Source organism: Gekko japonicus, unplaced genomic scaffold, assembly GCF_001447785.1.
Source record: "Gekko japonicus isolate JY-2015 unplaced genomic scaffold, Gekko_japonicus_V1.1 scaffold457, whole genome shotgun sequence".
Classification (NCBI taxonomy): domain Eukaryota; kingdom Metazoa; phylum Chordata; class Lepidosauria; order Squamata; family Gekkonidae; genus Gekko; species Gekko japonicus.
Window position 1 is genome coordinate 886,999 of NW_015164196.1, and position 18,722 is coordinate 905,720.

General features: G+C 48.4%; 1 protein-coding gene across 1 annotated transcript; it reads right to left on the bottom strand.

The window, feature by feature from the left end:
• Positions 1-8,421: 8,421 nt before the first annotated feature.
• Positions 8,422-18,278, bottom strand: LOC107107962 (lens fiber membrane intrinsic protein-like). Its single transcript, XM_015408335.1, has 5 exons — positions 18,104-18,278; positions 16,589-16,720; positions 15,565-15,699; positions 14,878-14,937; positions 8,422-8,801 (listed from the first exon to the last, which is right to left on the bottom strand). The coding sequence occupies exons 1-5, from the start codon at positions 18,276-18,278 to the stop codon at positions 8,422-8,424; spliced, it is 882 nt and encodes a 293-aa protein (XP_015263821.1).
• Positions 18,279-18,722: the final 444 nt, after the last annotated feature.

Genomic DNA, 18,722 nt, shown 5'->3' on the forward strand with positions numbered 1-18,722 from the left:
TTTCTGCATGATAGATCTTTATTTTTGTGCAATAAACTGATAATGTTGGGCTGATTCGTGGCTCCGGATCCAAAGGAGCACTTCTGCTGAAGTGACAAGGGTGTAATATTTCTCCAGAGTTCAAACCACAACTATTCCGTGGCTAAGAATTTGCTATTCTTCCTCAGCCAAAACACGGCATCCATTACCATTGTAAGTGCCGTGCGGAATTTTTTTTTTGTTGTACCATGGTTTTATTTCCTGTTTTAATTACGTTGTTGGATTTCCCTGTGTATTTTTAAAACAGGATTGGTTCAGTGAGAAGGTGGCCCAGACACTGACTGTAGTAAAAGAATCAATTATGGATTTGATTGTGTGTGTAATACTAGCAACAGAACTATTTCATCGCTATTATGAGAACTCCACAAACTCACATCTCTGGTAGATTAGGAAATATGTATACACACACACACTAGCTGAAAGACCCCAGATAAACAGGGTTGCCACCCTTCAGGTGGCAGCTGAAGATCTCCTGCTATTACAATTGATTTCTAGACAACCAAGATCAGTTCCCCTGGAGGAAATGGCTGCTTTGGAGGGTGGACTTTATGGCATTATACCCTGCTGAGGTCCCTCCCCTTCTCAAACTCTCCCCTCCCCAAGCTCCTCTTTCAAATCTCCAGGTATTTCCCAACCCAAAGCTGGCAACCCTAAGGAATAAAACTTAGCACATGCAAAGAAATAGCAAACCATTCACTACCAGCTTTGCAGTCCCTGGGCTTAGCTCTTCCTGAAGGCTTTAAATGAAACAGCAGCAACTGGCTGCTACCCTCCCCCCAAAGATTATGGGAACAAATTCAAAACGTTTCTAGAGAAGTTGGGGGGGGGGAATCAGCATCAGGGGCTGTGTTGGGGTTGCCATCTCGAGGTTGGGAAATTCATGGAGATCTGTGGTGATCCTGAGGACTGTAGGTTTGGGAAGAGAAAGGAACTCAGCAGAATATCATACCATGGAGCCCACCCTCCAAAGCAGCCATTTTCTCCCAGGAAACTTAGCTCTGTAGTCCAAAAATCAGCTGTAATTCTGGAAGATCTCCAGGACCCACCTGGAGGTTGGCAACCACCAGAATGGATTTCCTTTGGAGGAAATAGGGCATCATGGATAGGTGAGGAATGTCTGGAATGCCTGGAATGCCAGGCTGCTGTTGATGCAGGTATTTAAGGTACAGGAGTTTAATAGTTCCTAAATTAGTAAGCTTGATCTCAATGGAATCGAGGGCAGTTGGGGAGGGGGTGTCTTAAACACATTAGAAGATGGGCCTAACTTCCTTCAAGGCAGAGCTCCTTCAAACCTAGGGTTGTCAACCTCCAGGTGGCACCTGGAGATCTCCCACTATTACAATTGCTCTCCAGACAACCAAGATCAGTTTCCCTGGATAAAATGGCTGCTTTGGAGGGTGGACTCTATGGCATTATACCCTGCTGAGGTCCCTCCCTTTCTCAAACCCTGTACTCCTGGGTTCCATCCCCCAAATCTCCAGGTATCTCCCAACCCAGAGCTGGCAACTCTATATTCTCTCTTCACACATTACAGAGTATGCAGGTTGGGTATTTGTGGTCTCCACCTAGGGTTGCCAGACCCGTCTCTGGTGAAGGCGGCCCCCCAGCCGCCAATCAGCTGGCCAACAGGAGGGCTTACCTGGAGAAAGAGACAGGCCCAAGTCTCGTGGCCGGTATTGCACAGGAAGTGACATCATCACACCAGTAAAGACCAGGTGACACTCTGGTATTTGGACAAAAACACTATGGTGAAAGCCAGTTTTACCATACCGTTTTTGCCCAAATACCAGAGTGTCACCTGGATGTCACTGGTATGATGATGTTACTTCCAGTGTGACGCCAGCCATGAGGCCTGGGCCTTTCTCTTACTCCAGGTAAGTCCCTCCCCATCCTCCACCGGTTGCCAGATGTAACACAACCACACACGAGTTGTAGGTTTTCCTGCATGTGTAAGTGCCCAACTAGGACCAGGATCACTGTGCACATAGAGAAGGGGCTTCAGCCTTCCCTCCAGCCCAGAGGTCATTTCGGGGGGGATCGCGGGGGATCGCAGTTCCCCCGGGTGAGGTACGGGGGCGGGGCACATGACAAAGCCCCGCCCCCTGCTTCCGGCCGCCCCGCTTCCGGCCCTCATTCAGCCAGGAGGAGGCAGGAGAAGAGGGAGGGTAAGTTGCTTCCTCCCTGCCTCTCCCCACCCCTGCCTGCCTGGGGCCAGGGAGGGCCTTCGCGGGGCTTCCTTGCACTCCCGCCGGCCTTGCAGGTCCACCGCTGGGCCACTCATGGGGCTCGGCAGTGGAGCTGCAAGGCCGGCGGCGGCGGCCAGGACCATTGGCGGCGGAGTGTGTGGCCTTATGACACACTTCCGGTGATGTCAGGGGGTGTGGCCTTATGACACACTTCCAGTGATGTCAGGGGTGTGGCATATGCTAATGAGTTATGCTAATGAGTTCCCCTTGCTCTTTTTCTACGAAACGACCCCTGCTCCAGCCATTTTGTCAGCATCAAATAGAGCTTCCAGGAGGCCTCCCACCACTCCAAACTGCAGCAGGAGAAAAGAAATACATTTTAAAAGCTGTAGGTGTTCTGTGTACTGTGACGTCACTTTGGGGCAGGGGGAAGCCAAAAACGATGTCCTGTAACAGTAGCCCGGCATGGCAGGAGATTGGGGGAGGCAGATACTTACCACAGGGGGCGTGGTTGTCAGTGAAGTGCAATGACATCACTTCTGGTGTGACCCGGAAGTGCAGGCATTGCATGGGGGCTACGCTTTTAACACTTGCCTCAAAACTCTTGTTCACATCACAGCTGCCTCGCAACAGCCATCCTGCAACACTGTATGAATCCTCCAAATCTTTATGGCGAAGACCAATGTTCCCTCTAAGCTGTGGAGTCCTGTGAGCAAAAATTCTACTTTGTGAGCTTTTGGCATTAAAGTTGTGAGCGAGCGATTTGGCTACTGCCTAAATCATTTTGCTCTGGAGCCATCCCTTCCTGAGCTAAGACAAAAATGTGTGAGCCGGAGGCTAAAAAACTGTGAGCTAGCTCACACTGAACTCAGCTTAGAGGGAACACTGGCGAAGACCATATTGATTTTGAGAATTCCTAGAATGTCATGGGGGTGGCCGTGACCTCACTTCTGGGTTTCCCCTAGATGTGACATCTTGATGCATGTGACACTGTTTATCACTCCATGTTTTCCTCTCACTGCCGGGGGTGGGAGAAAGGAAGAGTGGCAGTGAAAGCTGGAGAATGCCCGCCTCCACTTATCGAAGACTATTGACAAAGGGAATGGTGAAGTTTCTTAACTACTGTAGATATCTTCTCAGTGGGCCTTGTTAGGAAAGGGCTTTGTCATCCAAGTCTAACCTTGAAGGAGATGACCCTGCCAAAAGGTAGGTCCAGTTTGGTATAGTGGTTAAAAGCAGCAGACTCAAATCTGGAGAACCGGGTTTGATTCCCCCCTCCTCCACATGCAGCCAGCTGGGTGATCTTGGGCCAGTCACAGTTCTCTCAGAGCTGTTCTCTCAGGGGCAGTTCTTGAAAGAGCTCTCTCAGCCCCACCTACCTCGCTGGGTGTCTATTGTGGAGACAGGAAGGGAAGGAGATTGTAAGCTGCTCTTAGACTCTGAGTGAAGGGCGGGGTATCCAGTTCTTCTTAAGATTCTGAAAGAAGGAGAGAGAGAGAGAGAGAGAGAAGCAGACAGCTACTGCTCAGGGAAGTTCAGGAGCTCCAGCACTGTGGGCTTCTTGGGCACTGCAGCTTCCTCCTAAAACCAACTAGCTAGAGAAGGCAGAAGCAGAAGGAAAAGATGCTGTGGTCAGAAGAAACCAAGATTTTTCCTGCTTCTCTGCAGCTTCCATGGTTAGTATGGCAGTGTGGTTAAACCTTCGATGCTGGGAGGAAGCCATCACAGTTCTGTTGCATCTTCACCCTCCTTAGAAGAACTTAAGCAATGGAGGTGTCTTGCACTCACCCCATGGAACTTACTCCATAGTTTGAGAATCCTTAAGCCAGGGGTCCCTGTGGCGGAACATGCCTGCTCCGGCCTGCAGGCCCTATTCCACCCTGCCTTCCAAGGTTTTTATCAACACCTGGCGAGGCTTCCACTCTCAGGTAACTCGCCACCCCCACCTGATCTTTGTAAGGGATTGCCTGCTAGGGGGCTCAGAACTCCCAGCTTTCCTTCCAAGTTCTGAGCCCTTGCCTCTGTGTCTCCCACTGCCCAGCGCCTGGGCACCATGGGGACAGTTTACTGTCTTGCACGCCCCTGGAGGAATAGCCACTTGCCAACTGCCTGCCTTCCCCCTGGAGTCCCTTATAAAATATCATGTCCAAGACAGTGGAGTTCTATGTGGTACAGAGACCCACTACCAGCATTGAAAGTTATAAAGTATTTATTAAAAAAAAAAATACATAAGCATACTTGTGGCACAGCACCAGACTGAGCAAGGGATTCCAAAAGAAATAGGTAAAATGCAAATCCTCTGTCCCTCTCTCTATCCATGCCCTATCAGATGTTAAAACATAGGACTGGCTCCATAGCTTTAAGAAGTTACAGATCTTTACATACTTTCCTTTACCTTGAAGTTTCCTTCAGCTCTTTAAGCCAACCACACAGTTAATGGCTGATTCCTCAGTGGAGAAGTCTGTGTGTACTCATGGCCTCAGCACCCAAGGAAAAAAAGATATCCTTTGTATTGCAAGGAGTTTTATCACCTCCCTTTCCCCCACCCCCTGACCAGGTCATGGCAAGTCAAAGAGGCTCTTCCTGGAGATCCCCAGGACATTTCCTTTCTGGGGTCCCTCTAGCATTTCATTTCTCCAAAACTCTGTTCCCTGCTGGGAGGAAGGGGGAGATCATGACCCACTTATTATCTCTCCTGCTAGCTCTATTTGCATTTGTATGAAGGTGAGCTGAGGTATGTCTGGGAAGCAATTAAGCTGACTCAACATCTTAAAAAGTTTGCAGAGCTGATCAGCTCTCCAATGGTAATCAGAACCCTGGCTGGGCAAAAGCCCCACTTGGCACTGCCAACTTTCTAAAAACACTTGGCGAGCACCAGGAAAGGTACCAATAGGCACTACGGTACCCACAGACACCACGTTGTGTATCCCTGCCTTAAGCAGTCAAATTCACTGTTATCCTACAAAATCAGGGCTTGTAAATCACTTTCCCATGGTTACCCGTGAAGTCTTTATTGGGAGATGCCACTGTGGATACACTGTGGAAGCCATTATTTCATGACTGTAACAAGCACAGATCTTATGACACTTCTGCACAGAGATGTAGAAATCTGCCTCTGCCACTACAGCAGCTGCAGTCAGCATGGGAGCAGCCGGAAACGGCACCCACACACTCCACCCCTGGACTGTTCACCGGTGCTCCTTCATCCAGGCCCCATTTTCCTCTGCCACATCTGCACAAAAGAAGAGACAACAGAGATTGTGTTCCCCCTCCCCAGCCCAGGAAGGTCCCCTTTCTCTCCCCCATCCAACTTCACAGTGCAGCTCAGCTGGGAAAAGAAGAAAGCCCAAAGAATGGGGGATGTGGATCATAGTGGTGCCATTTTGAAGGCGCTCTGCCCACCTCCGTGTAGCGGCTACATGTGGAACATCCACACGGATGCCCTATCCACAGCCACTCTACAGCTCACCCTTTGAACCCAATCAAAGGAGGGTCTTCTTGGCTCTGGTTTAAAAGGGAACACCTTGGGAAGGCTCAGAATGAGCACAATGTCAAGGGGATGCTTCCATTTATATCAGGGCCTTCCTGTAATCCATGGGCAGGGGGAGATTCCTCTGCGGAAACAGCCACAGGTATTCCTAATCCAGAATAATAAACGCAGTGTGCCTGGAGGGAATGCTGACTGGAACGGCCATGCCTCAAAAGAAGAACCACACACTCACTTTGAAAGCAGAAGGCCACAGGTTCAGTCCCTGGCATTGACACTTAAAAAATCTCATGTGATGGGGAAGACCTTTCTTTGCCTCAGGCCCTGGGTAGCCCTTGGTGGTAGAAAGTGCCATCGAGTTGCAGCCGATTTAAGGTGACCCTGTAGGGTTTTCAAGGCAAGAGACATCCAGATGAGGTTTGCCATTGCCTGCCTCTGCATAGTGACCCTGGGATTCCTTGGTGGTCTCCCATCCAAGTACTAACCAAGTCTGACCCTGATTAGCTTCCAAGATGTGACAAGATCAGGCTAGCCCCTTACACCGGTTTGGTGTAGTGGTTAAGTGCGCAGACTCTAATCTGGGAGAATCGGGTTTGATTCCCCACTCCTCTACTTGCACCTGGCCGGATGACCTTGGGCAAGCCATTCTGGCACAGCTGTTCTTGGAAAAGAGCAGTTTCTGTCAAGAGTTCTCTCAGCCCCACCTACCTCACAGGCAGTGTTCCCTCTAAGCTGAGTTAGTCTGAGCTAGCTCACAGTTTTTTAGCCTCCGGCTCATACATTTCTGTCTTAGCTCAGGAAGGATAGCTCCAGAGCAAACTAATTTCTGCAGCAGCCCAATCGCTGGCTCACAACTTTAATGCCAGCAGCTCACCAAGTAGAATTTTTGCTCACAAGACTCCACAGCTTAGAGGGAAGACTGCTCACAGGGTGTCTGTTGTGGGGAGGGGAAGGGAAAGGAGTTTGTAAGCCGCTCTGAGACACCTTTGGGTAGTGAAGGGCGGGATATAAATCCAATCTCTTCTCTTCTTCTTCTTCTACTAGCCAGAATAGAGAACACTAAGCTAAATGGACCAATGGACCTGACTTGGTATAGCTTCACACATCCAAACCACCCTGACTAGTGTTCTAAGCTCCAGGGTGCTGCTAAACGTTACCTCTATAAATCCACGCTCTTGCCCAAAGCCATGGAACTACAGAGGTAAGAAGAGAGAGGCAGCACTTCGGCAGGAGGCATGCTCTCAGCCCTTCGCGCAGCTCTCCTTCCCGTACCCCTCCTTTGCCGTTTTGCCTTCAGCCTGACTTATTTCCAGTTCTGACGGTGGGTGGCGGAGAGAAATTTGGAGAAAAGAACAAGTGAGCAGGGGAATACTTCTTCAACAGTCTCCTCTTGCATACCAACATTCCCTTGCCAGTGGTGTCCCTGCCTTTGCCTTATGGGGGGGGGGGGAGACACCCCACAAGATCAAGGATCTTAATTCCCACCCCCCCTGCAATGTAGAATTCTGGGTTCAAGCCCCACCACCCTTGGTGGGGTGCTAGCGTGCCAGGAAGCAATGCATTATGTCTGCAAGCCTTTATAAACTTTAGGGTGACTCCTCTGCATTCCTAACCACCGTGGGAAGGTATTCTGACCGTGGGATCCTAGGTGTTTGGGGCGGCCTCTACTGGCAACGAAAGGTAACCAGCGTTCACACACTGCTGGATTCCAGCCCAGGACTTTTCACTGGGGTGTCACAGTGGAATGTGTAACGTTAATTGTGCATATCTCTATCACCCTTAAACTAGACATGCAAAAGCCACTGTGTCACTGCTTATCCATTATGGTGAATTGGGGGGGGGGAGTAGATAGGATTTAACTTTCTTTCTAGGGTATGCCATCCTGTGAACCGGCTGTGATTGTTGTCCCTTTAACTAGCAATATAATCTGTAACCACTGGCAGGTGAGACTCTTTTGTCGTAAAAATAAACATGAGTCCTGTGGCTCTTTAAATACTTGACGAGCTTTTACTCTAGCATAAAATTGATTCTGGCATAAGCTTGGTAGTCTTCCAGGTGTCGCAAAATTCACCCCCCCCCCAAGTTTAAGGACAGTTCATCATTATAAAGGCCCACATGTCCACCAAAATTGCTCACTTATCCACCCCAGTTCCTTTTGATCAAATGGGTGCCGATAGTGCTATGCATGGAACTTAATTTCTGGGGGTGTATGGGCCCAATTCAGATTTGTAGCACAGGGCAGGGTTGCCAGCCAAGCACTGGGAACTGGTGGGAGTTGTAGGAGGGTAGCAACATATGAAATTTGTGTCACGACAATGCTGCAATGTCACTTCTGGGGCAAACTCAGAAGTTACATTAGAATGACACTCTAGGATTCCACGCAAACTCTATGGTTTTACTGTTTTACCATATTTATTTGAAATCCTAGAATGTCGCACTGAGGTCACTTTTGGGTTCATGCCTAAAGTGATGCCATCCCCTCAGTGGCTGGCAGGAGAAAATGAGTGAAAGCGCTGATGTTGCTTTACTAGAGTTGCCAGCTCTGGGTTCGGAAATACTTGGAGATTTGGGAGGTGGAGCCTGGGGGGGGGGGGACCTCAGCAAGGTATCTATCCTTATATATAATTGTGTTTTTGGGTGGCACTTTGCTGAACATTCCATGAGCTCCCAAATCAGTGGGCTCCCTGATCTGTCAATCAGAAGGACTCCCTATCCACTGGTGGCTGCGTTCCCTGAGTCCCACCCACAGAAGCAGCACACAGCATCTTGGGTCAGTCTTGTGGGAGGCGATGGATGGGCCAGATGCTCCAGCGGGTGGAGGATGATGAGGCCAAGGCCCATCATGGCAGTGCCGCAGTGGTCATCGTCGGCTGCGCCCGGATGCACATAGCTGGCTAGCCTGTAAGTGGACGGGGGCCGGCGCCATGGAGGAGGGCAGTCAAGGAGGAGGGCGAGGCCGAGATCCAGCAGCTGCACGGGCCCAAGCACTGCTTCAGCAACTGGGAGCGGCAGTGCCTGGCTAAGGCCAAGAAGGATGACAGTGTCCTCCTGGCCGAGCTGTGGGACAATGACGAGACCACTGCTGAGGCCTGGAACACAGCCAAGGGGGGGGGAATCAGTTTGCGTATGGCTGTTGTATGGTGTGGGGAGGGAGGGGGAAACCAGTACCAAGGTTGCAGGTACCACCGTTCTTTACGAGCAAACCCTGGAAGCCCACAGGGAGGAGCTGCACCTGAGGGGGGAGGCTGCTACTCCGTCTTTCTAGAGCTCGTTGTGTTGGTTTTACAATTAGCTTTCCTGCTAGTAATGCTATATAGGTAAAGGTAAAGGTTTCCCTTGCTCGAAAGCAGGGGGGGTTTTGTTTAAAAAAAAAAAAAAAAGCCCAGCAGGAACTCATTAGCATAATAGGCCACACCCAACAGCAGAAAATTGTTAGCATATTAGGCCACACCCCTGACAGTACAATGTGGGAGGCTTAAATTAGGGTTGCCAATCTCCAAGTGGTGGTTGGAGATCTCCTGGGATTTAAATTGATGGCAACCCTAGGTTAAGTTAATACCCCCCCCCCCCGAAATCAGAAGTCTCAATCCAAATTAAGCCTCCCTAAACCTGGGAATTAAGTCCAGAACAAAGAACTGCCAGGGTACTTCTGACTGAAGGGACTGGGGAGGATTCATCGGGGACACGAAGAGTTTATAATGTATGAATCAGCCATAACAGGGCAACTCCTGTGGAATTAATACCATGGTTTGTCATAGAGACAGAAAAGGAATCACTGGCATGGCAAAGTGGCTAAGCCCATGAGCTGTGATCAGGGAGGCTGTTTTGTTCAAATTTCACCTCAGCCATGAACTCATGAGGTGACCTTAGGCACAGTAAGCCGTGCTTTCTCAGATCAATCCCCTACATGAATAGTAACAGTGTCCTACCTCACCAGGGCAATTGTTAATGACTACTGTGAATCATGAACATAAACATGTCAATGAGGTATTATTAGAGTCACACACAACCTACTGATAACATTGCCTCTGAGCCCACGGGGGAGGGCGGGGTATAAATATGAAAAATAAATAAATAAATAAATAACTGCTTTTGACTGTGATTCTCCAAAGCTGTGTTGTATCACTCTAGGTCTCTATGGCTAAAGCCTTTTATATTGTGGAAATTAGAAGTGGTTCTGTCTGGAACCAGAAGTGTACAGAAGAAATGAATAAGGATTGTACTCCTTTCAGTTTGGCTGCATACCATCAAAAGCTGGGCCTGCTGCTTTCTGTGGGGACTAGAAGAGAGCCAAGCCTTCTTTTTCTCAGACAGTTGCCAATTCTATTCCTTAGCTTTATGGTTCCCAGTATCCAGGTGGGACCTGGAGATATCCTTAAATTACAATTCATCTCCAGACTACAAAGATCAGTTCCCCTGGAGAAAATGACTACTTTGGAGGATAGACTCTATACAGCATTATACTGAGGTCCTTCCTTGCCCTCCTCAGGTTCCACCCCCAAATATCCAGGAATTTCCCAAGCCAAAGTTAGCAACCCTATTTAACCCTATAGCAACATTGTAAAGAAGCTTATTGCATACTGCATTTGGGGTATAATTTCTACCCCAAGCCAAATTCCAATATTTCTTGCCAATAGAAAAATCCCTCAAAGCTGTTATTGTTTGTGTTGGCATAAATCTTTGTTTTTGAGCCATTGATATTAGAAAACTAATATAAACTTCCATGAATTACAAAAGAAAACATTTTAGAACATCTAAAATTAATCATTCCTAAAGTTTTTGATACATGGGGTGTTTTCCCACCCCACAAATATATCCTCTTTCTGTGGTCGGCTGAATATTCTCCAGGTTGTCAGGGTGACTGTCTCTCTCCAGAGGACTTTAAAATGGTTACCTGGGTGCAAGCCTGGCCGTTAGGATCTTCAGTGGAGACCCTGTTCCCTGTTCCTCCCCAGCTTCAGAAATGGGGTAGGTACCAACAAGAGACAGCGTCTTCCAGGCAGTGACCCCTTCATCTACAGAATTCTCTCCTCACTGAAACTCATGTAGTGCCTACCTGAGTATCACTTTCCAGGTGAAAATTATTCTGCCTTCTGAGGCCTCTGGTTAACTTGTTGGTGAAGTAATTACAATTAGATGAATCTGGCTTGTTTTAATGGTGCTGTAAATCTTATGTGTTTATGCCTTGGGAAATTATCATGTGTATTGCTGCTGCTGCCTACTGATAATATGGACTGCAATTTACATTGCCATACGTTATACCTGAAGGACCTTCTTTACTTTTTGAGAGCCAGCATGATGTAGTGGTTCAGAATGGCAGACTCTAATCTAGAGAGCCGGGTTTGATTCCCCACTTCTCCCCATGAAGCCAGCTGAGTGACTTTGGCCCAGTCACAGTTCCCTCACAACTCTCTCAGCCCCATTTACCTCACAAGGTGCCTGTTGTGAGGAGTTGAAAGGAAGGCGATTTGAGACTCAAGTCGGGTAGAGAAAAGCAGGGTATAAAAACTTACTCCTCATTTTACCTATCTGCTTGGGTTCTGAGGCAATTGACAGAAACCTGGCCAGAAGTGCAGTGGAGGGAGGCATTGTGGGAAGGTTTTCTTGTCTACTGCTCCTAAACTTTGGAACAGCCTGCCTCAGGGAGTGCAATTGCCCTCATCGTGGTAGGTCTTCCAGTGCCAATTAAAAACATACCTGTTCTGGAAGGCCCTTGAAGACACCTGCATTACTTTGCCTGTAAGGTTGCCAGTGGGACGGGGAGAAATGTCATGCACTTTAATAGAGTTTTAATGAGTGGAAATGGATAGTTCAAAATTCCATGGCATGATGACAAATAATATCACCTGATAAGTGCTTGAAGGTTAAACTCAAAGGTCAGCTAGAAAGCCAAGTTTAAGAGTTGGAAGCCCCAGGGGTGATAATATCTCTGGCTTTCCAAAGTCATCCATGTTAAGGAAAAAAGAAAAAGGAACCTTGTGCTAACTTAAAAGGCTTGTAGAGAAATAAGCATTCACGGGCCATCCTAGGCTTTCAGATAGATCTATTCATACCAAATTCGCAGCTATATGTTTTCTAGATATATTTGCATAGCATACCACTCTTGTTCTTTAAAAAAAATATATCAACCTTCCCACACAGGGACATCATGTATCAAAGGCCAGTGGAATCCTTTTTCAAAGCATTCTCCGGGGGTTGAAATTATTTTTCATTGTACAATTTTAGCACAGGAGAAGATGATCATAAAAAGAGTTTCGGTGTGAAGGGGCTACAGGCACAAAAGCACAGCTTTGAGCTTGTGCTGCATCCAGTGGACCATAACACTTCCTTAACTCAGAATAGTATGTAGGTTAAGTGACTGGCTGCTGAGATTGCCAACTTTTTCATCACTATCTGCTCCTGTGCCTTGAACAGCAGCTTGATCTGCAGAAACTCAGTAGGTGAGGATGCTTATAGGCCATGAAAACCATCAAAGGCACAGGAGCGGACCACACTGATCAGCTGGGAACCTTACTAACTTGCTAGCAGGAGAGGGTAACCTCATTGACTCATTCAAGAACAAAGGGTGAATCAGTGGCCCAACAAGGAAGAGTTCTTGCATCCCAGCTCAGTGATTTCACCCCCCCCCCAAAGGGTTGTTCACATACCACACTCTTCTCGTCATAGAGTGATTCTTACAATCACTAACTCCATGGCCGGATTCACTGGCAAACATGCGTGGCTCACAAGAGTTCCCCCATGATTAAGTGGGTGTGTTGCATGAATCGGCCATTCTAACAGACTGGACAAGCATTATTTTTCCTGAAAGCCCAAAGACCTTGAAACATGACAGGAAATGCAGGTCAAGTCCATCATAACTGACCTCTCGTTATCCAGCTCAGCTGTCATATAGCCCAGCTATCATATGTGAGTCAGCAAGAGAGAGATTTCAACAAGGAAATGCATCTTTTAAAACAATGTCAACCTGATCTAGATATGGAGATCCATGTGTGATAAACAGGCTTGTGTGAACCCATTACTTGCTGGATTTGGGAGCAGAGGTATAAATCAAACGCACACCTGACCTGCCTACACACAACCCTATCGATGCCCTTCTGCAAACAGTGGCATGTTTAGAGAAGGAGTGGCTCAGGGGCAGAGCATCTGCTTGGCATGCGGAAGGCCCCAGGTTCAATACCTAGCATCTCCAGTTAAAAAGGATCTGATGACATGAAAGACCTCTACCTGAGATCCTGGAGAGCTGCTGCCAGTCTGAGTAGGCAATACTGACCTTGATGGACCAAAGGTTGGATTCAGTATAAGGAGGCTTCCTAAATGGGCACTCGTGGGCACTCCATGAAACTGCAGAGCGGTCGGGTTAGAACGGATAAAAGGAAGGACTTCTTCACCCAAAGAGTGATTAACACATGGAATTCACTGTCACAGGGCGTGGTGGCGACTACAAGCATGGACGGCTTCAAAAGGGAATTAGATAAGCATATGGAGCAGAGGTCCATCAGTGGCTATTAGCCACAAGGTATAGATAGGGGCTCTGAGGTAAGTGTTGCTCTGTCTTCTTGGTGCTTGGGGGGGGGTCAACAGTGGGAGGGCTTCTGATGTCCTGGCCCCACTGGTGGACCTCCTGATGGCACTGGTATTTCTGGCCACTGTGTGATACAGAGTGTTGGGCTGGATGGGCCTTTGGCCTGATCCAACCTTGGCGTCTCTTATGTTCTTATGTAAATGACATATTAACACCTATCGAGGACTGTTCGCAAGGAGAGTAACCACATGTGGGACAAACACAACGGAGGAATTCATTTATTTATTATAAGAGAACCACATGAATGACAGAGGTCACACGATGCCCTCTCTTCACAAACATCAGTTTTTAAACAAAAAACCCCTCCATAATTATGCTGGCCCACTACAGTGCCCTGGTTTGTAAATAAATGTCTGCCAATCTTGAGTGACTTTTCATTGGAATTCTTTTGGAACTATTCAGTTTATAGGGCCCTCAGGCCACTCGGATTTGAGACGGTCCCATGTTGGAGGATGTTTGGCTATCTTTGCTTGAAGTCTGCCAGATATATTCCCGTGGTATACGCCAGCAGGACTCATCTCATGCTCTTTGACCAGAACACGAGCAATCATTTCTGAATGCCAGATGTGGGAATCATTTGGATTGTCAATTCTGTATCTTTGGCCCTGATTGAGCGACCAAGACAGTGTTGCATTTCTTCAACTGTAAAACACCGGGGGGTGATGAGAGACGTAAGGAAACACATTTCTGGGGATCCTGAACACCCAGGGAGCTAAGCAGAAGGATAACAGCAGCAGCCTACCTGTTTCCATGAAGCATCTTGTGTGCGTTCTTCTGAATATGAGGGGGGAGGGGACACGGAGGAAAACTTTGTCTGAGGGTTTGCTATTTATTGAACTCCACTTTAAGGAACCTTCTGGATAAAGGCACCTCAACTATCTCTTCTCCAAGAGGAACATATAATCTGAGAAGTCTTATAATGAAAGGGAGTGTGAGGGTGCTATACTTCATTGGAGGGGGAGACTAGATCAATAAGAAAGGACATTTCATGACAACATGAAGTAGCCAAAGCTAGAAATACAAAGGTGAATAAATTTCAAGAGGGAAAGTGCCTTCACTGCCTTTTTGTCCTGCTGAGCATGAATGGGAGCATTGACCTGTAGATGCATGATTGCACATCACTGAATCCCTCATCTTAGTTGCTATTGCCCTCTAGTGGATTTGTGTACAAAAGGTATTACCATTTGGGTCCCTAATTACAAGTAGTACAAGTGGGTCCCTGTGAAATATGGGAAGGAAGTCTTTTGCTGGAGATACCCAAGGCCCTGACTTCTCATCAAAAAACAAAATTATTATGTGGATTAACTCTATGACAGTCACTTGGTTTGACGCAAGATCACAAGAAAGGGAGAGGCGGATTCATAGGCATCCCTAAAGTCTTGTAGGCAACATTATTTGATCTGTTGTTGTTGAATGAATCCTGAATGAGAAGGTGGAAAACAGGTGGAGGGTGGAGAGGAAGGAGAACAGTCTGAGGAAAGAGACAGAGCGTTTGCAGAAGACCAAGAGGACTGGGAGGGAACGTCAGACATCTGAACCAGACAGGGGTTGACCCAGTGATGAAGTAGGAGTGGATCAACCACTTGCCACGTTGGAGCCATTAGGAGAGGAATTCCTGGGGACAGCGCAAATGTGGAACACACCTGGAAAGAGAAGGGGAGAGCTTGTGAGCGTGAGATGGGAGGAAACTGGAAAGGGGGTTGGCAGGATACATGGAGCAGTGGACAGACCATAAGTTATGGTGAGGAAAGTATGGGGGGGGGAGTAACCAAAGGCCCTTAGCTGAAGATTCAGGTGTTCTCGCTCTTAAGATGCTGGACTTCCTGAACCCAGGAGGTAAGTTGGCCAGGAGGCCATATGGTTCGCTGTGCCCTGTCTGTGGCATTCTGAAACTGGAAAGGAGCAACTCAGCTGTGGTACCTGAGATACTGAGCAACTCTGCATTGGCTTTTCCCTCCGTTGTTTTACCAAACCCACCTTGGAACAGAAATTCCCCTCTGCACTGCATGCTGCTTTCACTTTCTTTGATAATCGGATTTTATGGTACCCTCTACACTGCATGCCGCTTTCACTTTCTTTGATCATCGGGTTTTATGGTACCTTCTGCATAGCTCTGTGCCCATTCAGGGGTGACTTTGCAATCAGTACAGCATTGCCCCAGGGTATTTGAATGTGGTTTTGAGCTGCACCTTTTCCTCAGTGCTGAGAAAAGGGGGAGCAAATGCCAGATGCAGAATCGCCCAATAACAAGTGCTGAGTGGTAACAGTACCTGCTGAGATGGTAAGGATGACCGCGATCCAACCCAGAATGTAGGACCAGGAGAAACGCCAGTCAGGATAGCGTTTTCCGTAGAAATTCACCGTCACTCCTGTATAGACTGATACACCCAACAGGGCAAAGAGACCTGAAGTGGAATGGGAAGGACAGAGTAAGGGACTGTATGGCTGCTTTCAATATGGTGGATAGATGAAAGAGCCAGCTTATTCTGGAATTCATTTCCCAGACCCAGCCCAATCATTCCCTTGTTATGAATGTTTTATATCGTCTGGGGTGAAGCAGTCAACTAGAACTCCTATGAGCCAAGGGTGAAATGAAGCCTTGGTTGCTTTAATGGGCTCCAGAGTAGGGTTTCCAGTACTGCATCAGCAAGTGCTGGGAGATGGGGGGGGGAAGTGCCTGAGGAGGGCGGAGTTTGAGAAGGATGTGATGTCACTTCCAGGCTATGCTGTAGGCTTCCTCCTTTAGTCTCTATGGTCTTTACCATAGAGACAAGGAGAAATTCCTACAGTATCACTATGTGGAAGCCATTTTTTTCTCTCATTCCTCAGCTCCTCAGGGGTAGGAAACTGAGGTTTATGGCTGGCAATTCCCACTCTGGATGGGTTAATGGGAGCCCCTGTAGTAGCACTGTAGATTCCCCCAAGGAGGCATGTGGGTCACAGATTCATGTTCTCCTCTATGGTGATGGCAACATCTGTTGAAGACTTCCATGGGTGAATGGATTATCCCAGGCCTAACAGCCTGAACAGAACTTTTCTGTCACCTCAGATACAATACTTTTTTGTACAATCAGTGGCCAGAACAGAATACACAATTTGTTTACTTCTGGGGAAGGGCCATTGGCCCATTCAGCAGATAAAGGTAAAAGTTAACTCCTTCCTCTGATGATCCATAGAGAAAAATCAAGTAATGCCTATGCAGATATGACACAGTCAAAACAGAGTCTATTTCAAGACAAGGAGAGTCCTGGATCTCCCCTCCCCCCTCCCTGATCTCTCCCCCCAACCCGCCACTCTCAATGAGTCCTGCTGCACGGTTACGAGTGGATCGGACGTTGCTGGAGTAGGCGGTCAGCCCCAAGATGATCCCAGCAAAGGAGGAAAGGATGGAGAGGAGCATGAATGCCCGAGTGGCATCCCAGAAGGCTATGAAGGGAAACAAGGCACCGTTGAGAGGCACTGTGTAGAACCGGAGTAGACAGGGTACTGGGAAGGATGGCTCTTGGTAGAGTTAGCAAGTCTCAGGACCTGACCTGAATTTTAGGCTTTTAGCCCCTCCTCAAAATGTCCAGGAGAAGGAGGGAAAACCCCTCATGATGAAGGGCCAGACTGAATGTGGCAGGCTATTTTGGTGCTTGGTATAGAGGAGGAGGAGGAGGAGGAGGAGAAGCGGACAGCTGAGCCAGGTGGGCAGCTGTGCTTTTGCACAAAGGTGCCAAGAGGACACGCTCTGTCTAGCTCACTCGGCAGAGGTGCATTTAAAGTAACAGGTCCTCCACAAAGGAGCTGCAGAGAGGGACAGACAGAGCTCAGTTGGCAGAGAACCAACCATGGCAGCCCCCTTCCCTCCTTCCTGGGAGGGTAGCTGGGGAGGAGGAACTGCCCCCTCCAGACCAATCCCCTCCCCACAACAGACTCCCTGTGAGCAATGCTCCCTCTAAGCTGTGGAGTCTTGTGAGCAAAAATTCTACTTCGTGAGCTGCTGGCATGAAAGTTGTGAGTGAATGATTTTGCTACTGCATCAATTGGTTTGCTCTGGAGCCATCCTCCCTGAGCTAAGACAAAAATGTGTGAGCCGGAGGCTAAAAAACTGTGAGCTAGCTCACACTGAACTCAGCTGAGAGGGAACACTGCCTGTGAGGCAGGTAAGGGCTGAGAGAGTTTCAAAGGCTTTGGCTAGCCCTGTCCATTACAGCGCCTTCCCTGAGGCACCGGGCACAGCCAGTCTCCTCCCCTAATCAATTGGGTGCCATCTTTGCCCCACCAGGTTCCACAAGGACCCTACCCTTTGTATCGGGCCCCACCCCTAATGTGTCAGGCCTCACCCCCTGAAGCTCAGGAGCCGCAACTACTATTCAGGAGAGCCATGTATTCCAACTTGAGGAAGGGCAGCACAGAAATGTGACAGAGAGCTTGAAGTCCACAAACAGAATCCTTCGTTTTATCTTTAAAATCTAGTAGGGTATGAGGTTAAGCTGGGCCTGGATGGAGCCAAGCATCTCCAGTTTACTAGCCAAGACTCTATTGTTTTCAGCGCACTTTACCTATGTTATCACTGTACTCCTTCGTGGCAGTCCATAACGGTAAGCTACAATTATCATCATCCCCCCCATATTGCAGACAGAGGAGATCAGCTTCAGACCACCGATGGTAGCTGAAACAGGGATTAGAACCAATGGCCTCCCTGGTCACTAAATCCCACCATTCTACATGATGTCTGTTGCTGGTTCTGCCATACTGAGATCTGCTGAGGAATTTAACCGTCACGTCCGTGGTGTTCTTGGGTCCAAATGCGGAGGTGCCCCTTACCGAGGGTGATGGTGTGCGGGTGGCATTTGCTTCCCACACAGAACCGCCAGAGGCCTTGGTTGCTGAGGTTGCCTGAGTAGCGGTACTGCATCCAGAAATCTGTCGCCGTGGCAACTATGAGGAGGATTAGGCCGCAGACTGCGCACAGCAGTCCACCTCCCATCAAGCTGAACATCCCTGGCCACTCGTTGGTCTGAGGCTCAGGAGGGGGGCCTTTTTCCTGCAGAAGGACCAGAGGAGAAGGAGCTGCCTGGGGAGGGACCAAAAAGAGCAGAGAGGAGTACATTAATACCATGGCTGCACCTAGGCTTGCCATTCCCCCAGTGGGGGCGGATCCCCTGCCCTCAGCTCCTGTTCCCTGCCACCACTCAGAGCGGGGGGGGGGGATTAGAAACAATATTGGTGTCCTCTGCCATAGAGTTTTCGGCAATTCCTAGAGCTACCTATGTCACTTCCAAGGCCCTTTCTACACCTGTATTTTGCCTTGGTTTCTGAGCACATCTTATTCTTCCATTCTGCATTCCCTCCTGCTTTCACTTCCAGTTTGTGTTGGGGCTTTCTCTTGTTTCTGCATTCGTTTTACAGGAATCTGCATTCAGACCGCTTCCAGCGCACTGTT